The following is a 15,624-nucleotide window of genomic DNA, read 5'->3' on the forward strand; positions in this document are numbered from 1 at the left end:
TGTGTATGGGATGGGGATTGGCCACTAAATCAGCGGTGTGTGACATGAACACAGATGAGAAGCCCCAGAGGCATGTCTCCATTCCCTAGCCAATCACAATGCACCTCCCATCACCTGGCGCTCAGGATCACATTAGCAGGGTATTGGAGGCCTCATACTTCAGCCACTTTCCACACAAACTAGGTCATTTTTCTCTGAGAAGGTACCAGAGTTCATTCATCAAACTCACAGTCCAACTACAGTGTCCACAGACATACACAGCCGTCCACTCAACCTCACCTTCACCTCATACACACTTCAGATACAGTACATGCAGTCTTGTCATGCTGTGATTCAAAAGCTTTGTATCTTTGATAGTTATTGTCCATTCAGTATTTTTTCATAGAAAAAATGTATTATTTTTCAATTGCACTTACTATTTCTTATCGGATAGGTGATCTGCATGTCTACAATGCTTGAATATATTGTATAGTGTCATACCACGGTATTACCCTGAATATATTCTGATCAGCTGTTATCTGTTCCCTGTTCAGGTTTGCGGTCCTGAGAGACCCGGCTAACTGGCTCAGCGTGAACCCAGTCAGAGGCACGGTGAACACCTCCGCCAATCTGGACCGCGAGTCGCCTTACGTTCACGACAACAAATACACCGCCATCTTTATGGCCACAGACAACGGTAAGTGATACATTCAATACGTCTCTGTTCATTGTGATTAAAAGTCCTCATACAAATGCTGTAGTACAGGGGTGTCAAACTCATTTTGACCTGCGGGCCCATTCGGTCCTCACCGGGCCATACTTTACCTTTATGGTAACCCTTTACTTCACACCCAGCAGAATAACACATTATGACTCGGTCATAACCATTTCATAACGGCTGACATAACTTGTCATAACCTGTCATAATATGGTCATAACACTCTCATGACCCATATATTTACACCTGTTATATTGCGTTATGAATGCTTACGACACCTACATAAGAGTCAAAACCCACATTTATTCAAATCTCTTTTTTCCCCGCCAAGAAGTTTCCTTTTGTTTGAGAGTTTGTTTCCTTTGTTGTTGTTGTCGTAATGAATTGTTTACAATCAGGTTTATTTCCCTCATATTTTAAATAACTTGTGGAAATAAACTTTATGACACTTTCATGAAGCATTATGACCATCCTGTGTCACTTTACTTGGACTAAGAAAATACACTTTATCACACTGTCAAGAAGCATTATGACCATCATTATCATATAAACCAGATAGGCCTATCACATACAACCCCTTATGTCAGTCATCAGTCAAAAAGAGTGTGTGTTATACTGCTCTTGAAATCTGCTCCTGCATTCATCCCAGTCATCAGCAACAGAGCATTGGGGTAGGTGCACAGCATTGGGGTAGGTCTGACATCAATGTGTGCATAATTACAATTATCATTTAATATGGACAATTTCTGAAAATATTATATAACATAAAGATTCTGTTGACAAGTAGGCTAATACTGATTGGTTAAAACATTCCAGACGGTGTCTATTCCACAAGTTACCGCCGGCTAAATCTAAGACGTTAAAATGCCTATTTACTCTGTTCCATCTGACTGCGCAATCCATGGTCTCATCTACCCAACCAGGCACTTTATAAACTTGATCTCCACTATAAAAAGCATCTAGACATTATCTCACATTTCTTTTAGACTAACATTTAGTTTCCAACCTTGCTTTCTGTCTCTCTGACAATCGCAACATTGTTTCAATATTCAAATATCCAGCTGTCCCATAGTAATGAACGTGTCGGGGTCGGGACGAGACAGACAGACAGACAGACAGACAGACAGACAGACAGACAGACAGACAGACAGACAGACAGACAGACAGACAGACAGACAGACAGACAGACAGACAGACAGACAGACAGGCAGCGCTTCTCAGCCAGTCGAAATCATGAATCAGCTGACATCTTTTTTATATAAAGAAATGTCAATTGAAAAAAGGTAAAACAAAACGAAGTGCAGCTAGTTGCAGTCTTTCCAGCTTCAGTTTGAAGTGATTGTGTTAGTTATGCTGTTGGCTTCACTGAACACCTGACGAAATCACGCCTCATTAGCTCATTGTTTGGATGGATCCAAATAAATGCCACAAGAAACAGTTTAAACAAATGCAAATGCAGCTATTTTGCTGTTAATCTGGCTGCACTTTTTGACGTGACTGTAAATTAGCTGTAACGGCGTTCTTCGTTTGTAGAAAGAGAGTCGGACCGAAATGCAGCGTAGTGGTTACTCATGACTTTAATGAACAAAGATCGTGATACATGAAATAACTATTACAAAATATTTAAAAAAACAAACGGAACGTGATGTCACGCCTTGGTCATTGTATCTTGTGTTTTTGTTATATGTTTGGGTAGGCCAGGGTGTGACATGGGTTTATATGTTGTATTTCGTATTGGGGTTTGTATTAATTGGGAGTGTGTATTATTAGGGGTGTGTCTTTCCCCCTTCTGATGACCAGGTGGCGAATCGCATCTCTGCATGTCTGGCAGACATATCAGTGTGGATGACGGATCACCACCTCAAGCTGAACCTCGGCAAGACGGAGCTGCTCTTCCTCCCGGGGAAGGACTGCCCGTTCCATGATCTCGCCATCACGGTTGACAACTCCATTGTGTCCTCCTCCCAGAGCGCCAAGAACCTTGGCGTGATCCTGGACAACACCCTGTCGTTCTCAACTAACATCAAGGCGGTGGCCCGTTCCTGTAGGTTCATGCTCTACAACATCCGCAGAGTACGACCCTGCCTCAGACAGGAAGCGGCGCAGGTCCTAATCCAGGCACTTGTCATCTCCCGTCTGGATTACTGCAACTCGCTGTTGGCTGGGCTCCCTGCCTGTGCCATTAAACCCCTTCAACTCATCCAGAACGCCGCAGCCCGTCTGGTGTTCAACCTTCCCAAGTTCTCTCACGTCACCCCGCTCCTCCGTTCTCTCCACTGGCTTCCAGTTGAAGCTCGCATCCGCTACAAGACCATGGTGCTTGCCTACGGAGCTGTGAGGGGAACGGCACCTCAGTACCTCCAGGCTCTGATCAGGCCCTACACCCAAACAAGGGCACTGCGTTCATCCACCTCTGGCCTGCTCGCCTCCCTACCACTGAGGAAGTACAGCTCCCGCTCAGCCCAGTCAAAACTGTTCGCTGCCCTGGCCCCCCCAATGGTGGAACAAACTCCCTCACGACGCCAGGACAGCGGAGTCAATCACCACCTTCCGGAGACACCTGAAACCCCACCTCTTTAAGGAATACCTAGGATAGGTTAAGTAATCCCTCTCACCCCACCCCCCCCCTAAGTTTTAGATGCACTATTGTTAAGTGACTGTCCCACTGGATGTCATAAGGTGAATGCACCAATTTGTAAGTCGCTCTGGATAAGAGCGTCTGCTAAATGACTTAAATGTAATGTAAATGTCTAGTTAGGCTTGGCTGCCTGAGGCGATTCCTAATTGGAGTCAGCTGATTCTAGTTGTCTCGGATTGGGAACCGTATTTAGGTAGCCTGAGTGCGCGTTGTATTTCGTGGGTGATTGTACCTGTCTTTGTGTTAGTCACCAGATAGGCTGTAATTTGTTTCACTTGTTTGTTGTTTTTGTATTTTCAATTATTTTCATGTACCGCTTTAGCTTCATTAAAAGTCATGAGTAACCTACACGCTGCATTTCGGTCTGACTTTCTACAAACAACATACAAAGTTCTTTACAGAATCACCCACCATGATTCACAGACCGAGCAGCGTGTGAACTGGCAGGATCTGAAGGTGGACGTTATGGACAACAGAAGCAAGGATTATACGACGTGGGAAGAAATCGACAGGTGGGCAGCCGACCCAGGGCGAGTGCAGGAGCCCGCCTGGGATTCCCTGCAGCAATGTGAAGAGGGCTATACACGTATGGAATCGAGAAGGAAAGCATTGCTATACAGAGCGAAAACTGAAGGTAACATGGGAAAGCGCAGAGAGAGTGTGGCTGAGTCAGGAAACAGACCTGAGCCTACTCTCCCTGTTAATCGTGAAGAGCAGTTGCAATGGGAGAGAATGCATCATTTGGAGATTTGGACATGGGAGGAGGAATTAGACGGTCAAGGACCCTGGGAGCAGCTGGGAGAATATCGCCGTCCCAAGGAGGAAATAGAGGCTGCTAAAGCGGAGAGGCGTATGTATGAGGAGGCAGCACGACGACGCGGTTGGAAACCAGAAAAACAGCCCAAAAAAATTATTGGGGGGGAGCTAGAAGGGAGAATAGTTATGCCAGGTAGGAAACCTGCGCATACTCCCTGTGCTCACCGTTGGGCTAGAGAGACCGGGCAGGCACCGTGTTATGCTATGGAACGCACGGTGTTTCCAGTGCGGGTGCAGAGCCAGCTGCGACTCATGCCAGCCCTTCCTATTGGCCGGGCTAGAGTGGGCATCGAGCCAGGTAAGCTTGGGCAGGCTCGGTGCTCAAGAGCTCCAGTGCGCCTGCACGGTCCGGTCTATCCAGAGCCACCTCTACACACCAGTCCTCCGGTAGCAGCTCCCCGCACCAGGCTTCCTGTGCGTGTCCTCGCGCCAGTACCACCAGTTCCAGCACCACGCACCAGGCCTCCAGTGCGCCTCGCCTGTTCAGCGCAGCCAGTGCTTTTCTCCTCTCCGGCGCTGCCGGAGTCTCCTGTCTGTCCAGCGCCACCAGTGCTACCAGTCGGCCCAGCGTGTCCAGTGTGCATCGCCTGTTCAGCACAGCCAGTGCTTTTCTCCCCTCCTGTGCTATCGGAGTCTCCAGCCTGTTTAGCAGAGCCAGAGCCTTTCTCCTCTCCAGCGCTGCCGGAGTCTCCTGTCTGTCCAGCGCTACCAGTGCTACCAGTCGGCCCAGCGCGTCCAGTGCGCCTAGCCTGTTCAGCGCAGCCAGAGCTTTTCTCCTCTCCTGCACTGTTGGAGTCTCCCGCCTGTTCAGCTCAGCCAGAGCCTTTCTCCTCTCCTGTGCTGCCGGAGTCTCCTGTCGGCCCAGCGTCACCAGTCTGCCAGGATCCACCAGAAGTGCCAGTCTGCCAGGATCCGCCAGAAGTGCCAGTCTGCCAAGATCTTCTAGATCGGCCAGACAACCTTAATCATCCAGGTCCACCAGCCAGCCAGGATTTACCGGAGCCTACTACCTGCCTGAGCTTCCTCTCAGTACTGAGCTTCCTCTCAGTACTAGGCTCCCATTCTGTACTGGGCTCCCTTTCAGTACCGGGCTCCCTTTCAGTACCGAGCTTCCTCTCAGTACCGAGCTTCCCCTCAGTACCGAGCTTCCCCTCAGTACCGAGCTTCCCCTCAGTACCGGGCTTCCCCTCAGTACCGGGCTTCCCCTCAGTACCGAGCTGCCCCTCTGTCCCGAGCTGCCCCTCTGTCCTGAGCTGCCCCTCTGTCCCGAGCTGCCCCTCGGTCCCGAGCTGCCCCTCTGTCCCGAGCTGCCCCTCTGTCCCGAGCTGCCCCTCGGTCCCGAGCTGCCCCTCGGTCCCGAGCTGCCCCTCAGTTATGTGGGGATCAGGGTGAGGACTATTAGGCCATGGTCGGCGGAGAAGGTGGATTATCCTAGGACGCGAAGGGGAGGAACTAGGACATTTATGGAGTGGGGTCCACGTCCCGAGCCAGAACCGCCACCATGGACAGACGCCCACCCGGACCCTCCCTATGCTCTTGAGGTGCGTCCCGGAGTCCGCACCTTAGGGGGGGGGGGGGGTTCTGTCACGCCTTGGTCATTGTATCTTGTGTTTTTGTTATATGTTTGGGTAGGCCAGGGTGTGACATGGGTTTATATGTTGTATTTCGTATTGGGGTTTGTATTAATTGGGAGTGTGTATTATTAGGGGTGTGTCTAGTTAGGCTTGGCTGCCTGAGGCGATTCCTAATTGGAGTCAGCTGATTCTAGTTGTCTCGGATTGGGAACCGTATTTAGGTAGCCTGAGTGCGCGTTGTATTTCGTGGGTGATTGTACCTGTCTTTGTGTTAGTCACCAGATAGGCTGTAATTTGTTTCACTTGTTTGTTGTTTTTGTATTTTCAATTATTTTCATGTACCGCTTTAGCTTCATTAAAAGTCATGAGTAACCTACACGCTGCATTTCGGTCTGACTTTCTACAAACAACAGACGAAGTTCTTTACACGTGAAACCTAATTACAGCCTATCTGGTGAAACTACACAGAGTGTCACGTAGAGTAGGCCAGAAGGCTAAACTGGATAACCTAACCTCTATCAAAATAAAAAGATGGCGGAACCGCAAAAGTTCTTCTGTGCAAAGGTGTTTATTTACAAGTGATTCCGGAACAAAAAAAACAACAGTACTGCCATCAACGTCTACCTTATGGGACAGCTTAAAAACAATGCTGCCCCATCCACAGCTCAATCCAAAACAAAAACCTCCCCATGACTGAAAGAGAGGCTCCTTTTGTAGGGCTAGCCCCTCCCCTCAGAACAATTAACTCTAATTAATTAATCAATTAACAAAACAAACCTACATTTTCCATGAACTACACATACTAAAGGATATACATTGCAACACGGTTTTAAACAATATCACAACATAACATTTACAACATTACATCACTACTGACAATATCTTTCAATAAGCCCATATGCATTACTGAGCCATTTGGGACAGGCACTATAAAGCCAACCCAATTCCCTTAGCTCGGGTCCTTTTCCAGCATACCCGGAAGCTACAGAGATGGAGAGAGAGGAACAGAACAAACAAACAATGCGCTCATCCACAACATTGATAAGTACAATAATTATTGTATCTCTCAAATATGAACACTGACAGGTGTGAAATGCATGCACCAAGACAGAAGTTAATTTGTGTGTCGACCCACATTGTTAACTTATCTTATAATGGCGCAGGGAGGAGTGAAGAATATGTGTGTGCGTTAAAGAACCAAATGCTGCCCGCGGCCAGTGACGGACTTCTCCGTCACATTACCTTCCTCCTCTCCTGAAGCGACCATGTACGGGAGCCTTGATAGGTAGTCCGCAGTAACGTTCTCTTTTCCTGCCTTGTGACGGACACAGAACCTGAAGGGCTGGAGCTCCAGATACCACCTGGTCACACGAGAATTCCGGTCCTTCATGGTCTGGATCCAGGTCAGTGCTCTGTGGTCCGTGTGCAGGTCAAATTCCCTCCCAAGAAGGTAGTAACGGAGGCTATCTAGGGCCCACTTTATAGCCAGGCACTCCTTTTCGATTGTAGAATACCTGGTTTCCCTGGGCAACAGCTTCCGACTCAGGTACAGCACAGGAAGCTCTTCTCTTGGCTCCCCTTGGGCCAGTACAGCTCCAATTCCTACAGCCGAAGCGTCCACCTGCACGAGAAATCTCTTCTGAAAATCAGGGGTCTGGAGAACAGGGAATGAGCACAGTCGGTTTTTCAGTGTCATGAAGGCTTCCTCACACTCCTCAGTCCACTTCACAGGGTTGCTGGCCCCCTTCGAAGTGAGGTTGGTCAGAGGGACAGCGATGGTCGAAAACTGTGGAATGAATCTCCGGTACCACCCTGCCAGACCTAGGAAGGACTTCACCTGTTTCTTGGTTCTGGGTTGAGGGCTATTCCTGATGGACTCCACTTTCTCCACCTGAGGCCGAACTTCACCCTTACCCAGCTGGTAACCCAGGTACTTTGTCTCCTGTTTCGCCCACTCACACTTCAGGAGGTTAAGCGTGAGGCCTGCTTCATGAATCTTCCCCAGGACTCTGCTAAGATGCTGTATGTGCTCCTCCCAGGAGTGGCTGTAGATCACCACGTCGTCCAAGTAAGCAGCACAGTAATCGTCACAGTCCTGGAGGACCTTGTCCTTCAGCCTCTGGAAAGTCGCAGGGGCCCCATGAAGGCCAAACGGCATGACCTTGAACTGGAACAGGCCCATTGGCGTCCGGAATGCAGTGTAGGCCTTGGAATGTTCATCCAGGGGCACCTGCCAGTACCCTTTGCAGAGATCCAATGTGGTGATGTAATGAGCTCTACCTATTCTCTCCAGTAAGTCGTCAATGCGGGGCATGGGATAGGCATCAAACTGGGAGATGGCATTCACCTTACGGAAGTCCATGCAGACGCGCAAAGAGCCATCCTTCTTTGGGACAATGACAATAGGGCTGCTCCATTCACTTGAAGATGGCTCGACAACATTCATCTCTATCATGGTGTGGACCTCTTCCTTGAGGGCTACCACCAGCCTCTCAGGCACACGGTAAGGATGCTGGCGGACAGGGTTCTGGCCAGGTTTCAAACGAATGACGTGTTCTAGGACTTTGGTTCTTCCTGGTCTCTGACTGAAGAGGGCCGGATACTTGCCAAACAGCTGCTTCAGCTCATCTTGCTTGTCTTCTTCCAGGTGAGCCAGTATGACTTCTGCTCGTTCTTTCCATGCCTCTGTGACCCCATCCGACTCATCCTCTTCTACTCTGCGGACCAGAAAGGACTTTCCTTTGGAGAGTTCCTCTCTCTCCTCCCAGGCCTTGAGAAGGTTCACATGGTAGATTTGCTTTTTCTTACCCTTGTCTGGGTGCAGCACCTCGTAGGTCACTGGGCCCATCTTCCTCCCGATTAGGTACGGTCCTTGCCATTGCGCAAGGAGCTTGCTGGTAGACGAGGGAAGGAGGAGCAGGACTTTCTGTCCTGGCTCATACTTTCTGTGGCGAGCGTGCTGGTCATAGCCTCTCTTCTGGGCCTTCTGGGCTTGCTGAAGGTTTGCTCTAGCTTCCTCTCGGTACCGTTCCAACCTGTCTCGCATCTGGAGGACATACTGGACAATCCCCTGTCCTGAGGTAGCTACTGGGGAACCTTCCCAGCACTTCTTCAGCAGGTCCAGTGGTCCTTGCACTGGCCATCCATAGAGGAGTTCGAATGGCGAGAAACCTGTCGATGCCTGAGGCACCTCCCTGTAAGCAAAAAGCAGAAAGGGTAACCACTTATCCCAGTCTCTACCAGTGTCAGCCACAAACTTCCTCAGCATGTTCTTGAGCGTTTGATTGAATCTCTCTACAAGCCCATCCGTTTGGGGATGGTAGGGAGTAGTCCTCAAGCCTTTAATGCCCAGCTGTCGGTGGAGTTGAACCATCAGTCGCGAGGTGAAGTTTGTCCCTTGGTCCGTCAGGATTTCATCTGGGATTCCTACACGAGAGAAGAGCTGAACAAGAGCACTGATTATTTTTGGAGTGGTTATGGAACGGAGTGGGAAGGCTTCTGGGAACCGGGTGGCATAGTCACAGATCACCAATATATACTTGTAACCTGCACTACTCTTCTCCAAGGGTCCAACAATGTCCATTGCAATTCTCTTGAATGGGGTAGAGATAACAGGCAGTGAACATAGAGGAGCCCTTTCAGACCTACGGACAGCACTGGTTTTCTGGCACGTGGGGCATGATTTGCAGTATTTTTGTACATCAGTATACATGGAGGGCCAAAAGAAACGGGAGCCTAGCCTAAGATAGGTCTTATGTTGCCCTAGATGGCCTGCCCATGGAACTGTATGTGCAAGGTTGAGAACAAGTGGTCTACAGGTAGATGGCACCACCAACTTCCTGCTATCTGCCTCTGACCCAAGGTAAAGTATGTGGTTGTCTACTGTGTAAATCCCCCCACATGAAGATTGACTGTCCCCAGCTAAGGCCTTGTCAAACAAACATTTCAAGGTTGCGTCAGACTTCTGCAGTGTAGCAAAATTTTGTGGAACATCCCATTGCACCTCTAACCCAGACACATCAGCAACAGGTACAGGGGTTCCCACATACTTCTCAAGACGCCGCTGGCGGCGTGACTTTCTGGGCCCTTTGGTTCCCCCCTCGCACAGACTATCACACAAGTCAGGCAGAGGTTGTAAACCAGCTTTGGCCTGGGCACGAGTGACAACTGAACATGCCATCTGAACATCAGACTGGCAAACTGACTGCTCATATAGCTGACCCCCACACTTCCCAACAGATCAGAGAGTACTGGCACATCCCTCCCCAAAATCATCTCAAAAGGTAGCTTCTCCATTACCCCAACTTTGAGGAGGTATTTCTGACCCTGAATCTCAACTGTGAGCTCAGCTGTGGGCTGCTGTGACTGGTCACCATGGACACATTGGATCAGTGTCTGATGACCATAATCAATGTCATTAACAGGTACATTACCTTTTCTGATCAATGACAGGGAACTGCCGGTGTCAATCATTGCAGTAAGACTTTTACCATTCACTTTTACAGGTACCAAGCATGACCCTTCCCGAGTCTGTCTATTCTGAACACCATCCCCCTCTCTGGGTACATCACAGTAACCCGAGAGCTTGGATTTACGTAGCGGACACATTGAAGCTTTGTGCCCCTGCTGCCGGCAGTAAAAACAGGTCAGACCCCTCCCATCAGAGCGAACTGCATGATCCCTTACCTCCCTCCCAGACACATAACCCCCAGAGTTACCTCCACCATCTCTGGCGTTTCTGATGTCCCTTGTGTCTCCGAGACTCCTTGGAGCGGGTGCTGCAGGTTGTGGTGGGCCCCCTTTACGTGCATTAAGATACTGCAGTGCAAGCTTGTCCGCCATAAGCCCGTCCTTGGGCTCGTGCTCTCGGACCCAGGTTCGAATGTCGTGTGGTAGAACTTGTAGAAGTTGCTCGAGGATGATGACCTCCCCGATTTCGTCCTGTGTCTTCTCCCCCGGTCGAACCCATCGTCGGTAGAGACCCTTGAGGCGGTGGTACGTCTCTGTCGGCGACTCACCCGATAGCGTTGATGCAGCTCTGAAGCGTTGATGGTAGGTTTCCGGTGAGATGTCAAACTTCACCAGCAGCGCTTCCTTCAAGCCCTTGTAGACATTGGACAGCCCCTCATCCATTGCTGTGTAAGCCTCTAAGGCCTTGCCCGTGAGCAATGGGACAAGCCTGCAGGCCCACTCTACCTCAGGCCACTGCCACGTCTTAGCCATGCGCTCAAACCTCAGCAGGTAGTTTTCAATGTCCTCCCCCTGCTGGTATGAGGGCATCTCTGGCTCCTTCCTCAGGAATGCTGGAAGATGGACGTTAACACTGCTGGACTGGTCTCCTGGTGCTGGCCTCATTACTGCTTGGGGTGCCTGCTGTGGAGTTGAAGTCCCTGCTGCATCGAGCCTTTGTCGTCCTGGTGTTGGAAGACCCAATCTTGGGCTCTCACTGACGAGTTCCGCCTGGTGGGGAGCTGTGAGGATAGATTGGCGTAGGCCACGTAACTCCTGCTTGAGTTCTTCGTCCCTCCTCTCAAGGCAGGTGAAAAGTTGCTGAAAAAGGGTTACCATGGTTGGGTGTGGTTCTGGTCCCCCAACTGCTCCTTCAGTCAGCAGCTCACCCAGTTCTGGTTGTCTTTGGCCCCGCGGTCGGGCTCCTAGTTTCTCATACTTGACCTCTTCTTCACCAGACGATTCCATGGTATTCCACCCCGGTTCAACTTCAGGTACCTTTTCTGACAGTTGATGCTGTTGCTGAGAACGCAATCCTGTACGCATTCCTTTACCTCTCTTGTTGGAATTCACTGATTTGCGGTTCGCCATCCCACCACTGCCACCATATGTCACGTAGAGTAGGCCAGAAGGCTAAACTGGATAACCTAACCTCTATCAAAATAAAAAGATGGCGGAACCGCAAAAGTTCTTCTGTGCAAAGGTGTTTATTTACAAGTGATTCCGGAACAAAAAAAACAACAGTACTGCCATCAACGTCTACCTTATGGGACAGCTTAAAAACAATGCTGCCCCATCCACAGCTCAATCCAAAACAAAAACCTCCCCATGACTGAAAGAGAGGCTCCTTTTGTAGGGCTAGCCCCTCCCCTCAGAACAATTAACTCTAATTAATTAATCAATTAACAAAACAAACCTACATTTTCCATGAACTACACATACTAAAGGATATACATTGCAACACGGTTTTAAACAATATCACAACATAACATTTACAACATTACATCACTACTGACAATATCTTTCAATAAGCCCATATGCATTACTGAGCCATTTGGGACAGGCACTATGAAGCCAACCCAATTCCCTTAGCTCGGGTCCTTTTCCAGCATACCCGGAAGCTACAGAGATGGAGAGAGAGGAACAGAACAAACAAACAATGCGCTCATCCACAACATTGATAAGTACAATAATTATTGTATCTCTCAAATATGAACACTGACAGGTGTGAAATGCATGCACCAAGACAGAAGTTAATTTGTGTGTCGACCCACATTGTTAACTTATCTTATAATGACGCAGGGAGGAGTGAAGAATATGTGTGTGCGTTAAAGAACCAAATGCTGCCCGCGGCCAGTGACGGACTTCTCCGTCACACAGAGACAGGAACAATCACCCACGAAATACAAAGCGAAACCAGGCTACCTAAATACGGTTCCCAATCAGAGACAACGAGAATCACCTGACTGATTGAGAACCGCCTCAGGCAGCCAAACCTATACAACACCCCTAATCAGCCGCGATCCCAAATACTACAAACCCCAATACGAACATGCAATATATAAACCCATGTCACACCCTGGCCTGACCAAATATATAACGAAAACACAAATACAATGACCAAGGCGTGACATTAGCCATAGTTGTCTAGCTAGCAAGCAAGGAAGAAGAACGTTGCCAGCCAGTATGGCAATGGAACATTTAGAACGAATGACTGGTTCGCGTCCAAAGATACAGAACAAAAAGTCTGAACGATTGGGTCACGTCTCTAGCAACCAAACCAATAAAACAAACGACCAGCCGGCCTGGGTAGCAAACCTAGATTTCTGTCGGGACTATATCTTGTGGAAGTATGAAATAGTACGAATAAATTCATCAAAATAACGTTTTTTATGTAAATATGTCAATCATTATTTGAATATGTTGGTAACCCTTGGTAATGCCCTGCCAATATATACGTGCCTATATATCCTCCAAACACCGGCTTCAAGGGCATTATCACTTAAATTGAATGTTTTGCCTTGTGTGGTATGTTTTGTGAGTTTTGAAACTCTTATGTAACCAATCATAAAATAAATACCATGGTAGGTTTTGTGGGTTTTGACAGTCTTTTGTAGGTGTCATAACCAGCCATAAAATAACGCAATATATGTCGCAATAGGTCTAAATATATGTGTCATGAGAGTGTTATGATCACATTATAACAGGTTACGACAAGTTATGTCAATTGTTATGACATATTATGACATGGTTATGACCGTGTTATAATGTGTTATGACGCTGGGTGTCAAGTAAAGCGTTAACAAATGGGGATAATATTTCCTCATGAGTCCTCTATCTGCTTTGGGAATTGTCTGTGCTCCCTGACTGGCTTTCGTTTCGATGACTATTAGCAAGCTGGACAGAGTGAAGAGACTATAAATGTAAGTCATTATCGTTTCTACACAGTTTCAATTTGGCTTTAGTCATTTCAATGTCGATTAAGATCATTTAACTCTGAAAAAATGTATCTTACAAAAAACAAATGTTTGACACCCCTGGTGCAGTGGACTATCATTTGTCCATTTAGCATCTGGAGAGAGAATGTATTATAAGGAATATTGCACGAAATGTCATATTTAATCCTTAGATGATACCCTCACAACAACGTCATCGACATTCTTTAATATGTCGCATCTATGTGTTCTCCTCCTCTCCTCTTTTACCTTCGCTTGTGGACTTCAATACACAACACATCAGCTGTAGGAGACCAGGAAAAAAAGCTTTCCAAGCCAAACCATATCATAACCGCTACACACAGCCTACATCGTTGTCACGATATCAGCTAAAGTAACGTCATAGTCAACATAGCTAAAATAACTAAGTCGTTAGTAAACCCACTACTGCTCGCCTAAGGTAGAGTACCTCATGATAAGCTTTGGAACAACACTGTCTACCCAAGAGAGTTCACATCTATATTATTCGTAGCTGTCTATTTACCCACAAAAAACAATGCTGGCACTCAGACCGCACTCAACAAGCTGTAAAAGGCCATAAGCAAACAAGAAAATGCTCATCCAGAAGTGGTGCTCCTAGTGGCCGGGGACTTTAATGCAGGCAAACTTAAATCTGTTTTATCGCATTTCTACCAGAAAGTCACATGTGCAACCTGAGGGAAAAAAAACTCCACACACTGAGACGCATACAAAGCTCTCCCTCGCACTACATTTGGCAAATCTGACCATAATTATATCCTCCTGATTCCTGCTTACAAGCAAAAATGAAAGCAGGAAGTACCAGTGACACGCTCAATACGTAAGTGGTCAGATGATGCGGATGCTACGCTACAGGACTGTTTTGCTAGCACAGACTGGAGTATGTTCATCCTATGGCATTGAGGAGTATACCACCTCAGTCACCAGCTTCATCAATAAGTGCTTCGACAACGTCGTCCCCACAGTGACCGTACATACATATCCCAACTAGAAGCCATCGTTTAAAGGCAACATCCGCACCGAGCTAAAGGCAAGAGCTGCCGCTTTCAAGGATTCAATCCTACTACACCAGCTCTGACGCTCATCGTATGTGGAAGGGCTTGCAAACTATTAAGGACTAAAAGGGAAACCCAGCCACGAGCTGCCCAGTGACTCGAGCCTACCAGATGAGCAAAATGCCTTTTAAGCTTGCTTCGAGGCAAGCAACACTGAAGCATGAATGAGACCATCTGCTGTTCCAGAAGACTGTGTGATCCCGCCCTACCTTTTAAACAGGTCAAACAGGCTATGGGGTCAGGCGGATTACCAGTACTCAGAGCATGTACGAACCAACTGACAAGTATCTTCACTGACATTTTCAACCTCTCCCTGACAGAGTTTGTAATACCTACATGTTTCAAGCAGACCACCATAGTCCCTGTGCCCAAGAAACCGAAGGAAACTTGCCTAAATGATTACCGCCCCGTAGCACTCACGTCGGTAGCCATGAAGTGCTTTGAAAGACTGGTAATTTCTCACATCAACACCATCATGCCGGAAACCCTAGACCCACTCCAATTCGCATAGCGCCCCAACAGAGCCACAGATGACACAATCTCAATCGCACACCACACTGCCCTTTACAACCTGGACAATTGAACACCTATTTTAGAATGCTGTTCATTGACTCCAGCTCAGCTTTCAACACCATTGTGCCCACAAAGCACATCACTAAGCTAAGGACTCTGGGACTAAACACTTCCCTCTGCAACTGGATCCTGGACTTCCTGACGGGCCGCCCCCAGGTGGTCAGGTTAAGCAACAACACATCTGCCATGCTGATCCTCAACACTGGGGCCCCTCAGAGGTGTGTGGCAGTGTGGTCCCAGGCCAACAACTACTCCCTCAGCGTGAGCTAGATAAAGGAGCTGATCATGGACTACAGGAAAAGGGGAGCGAACACACTCCCATTCACATAGATGGGCCTGTAGTGGAGCGGGTAGAGAGTTTCCAGTTCCTTGGTGTCCACATCACCAACAAACTATCATGGTCCAAACACACCAAAACAGTTGTGAAGAGGGCACAACAATTCTTTCCCCCTCAGAAGACGTACAGCCCAGTACATCACTGGGGCCAGGCTTCTTGCCATCCAGGACCCATATACTAGGCGGTGTCAGAGGAAGGCCCCCAAAATTTTCAAAGACTCCAGTCACCCAA

At 48.1% G+C, this 15,624-nt stretch overlaps 1 protein-coding gene across 2 annotated transcripts in view; it reads left to right on the top strand.

Moving 5' to 3' along the window:
* cdh13 (cadherin 13, H-cadherin (heart)) overlaps nucleotides 1-15,624 on the top strand; it is a 607,588-nt gene that overhangs the window by 548,653 nt on the left and 43,311 nt on the right. For both annotated transcript variants that reach the window (XM_046352466.1, XM_046352473.1), the window contains one exon: nucleotides 534-676. In XM_046352466.1, the coding sequence (XP_046208422.1) occupies nucleotides 534-676 (143 nt within the window). The remainder of the gene's footprint in view (nucleotides 1-533; nucleotides 677-15,624) is intronic.

This window comes from Oncorhynchus gorbuscha, linkage group LG01 (assembly GCF_021184085.1).
Source record: "Oncorhynchus gorbuscha isolate QuinsamMale2020 ecotype Even-year linkage group LG01, OgorEven_v1.0, whole genome shotgun sequence".
In the NCBI taxonomy this organism is placed as follows: domain Eukaryota; kingdom Metazoa; phylum Chordata; class Actinopteri; order Salmoniformes; family Salmonidae; genus Oncorhynchus; species Oncorhynchus gorbuscha.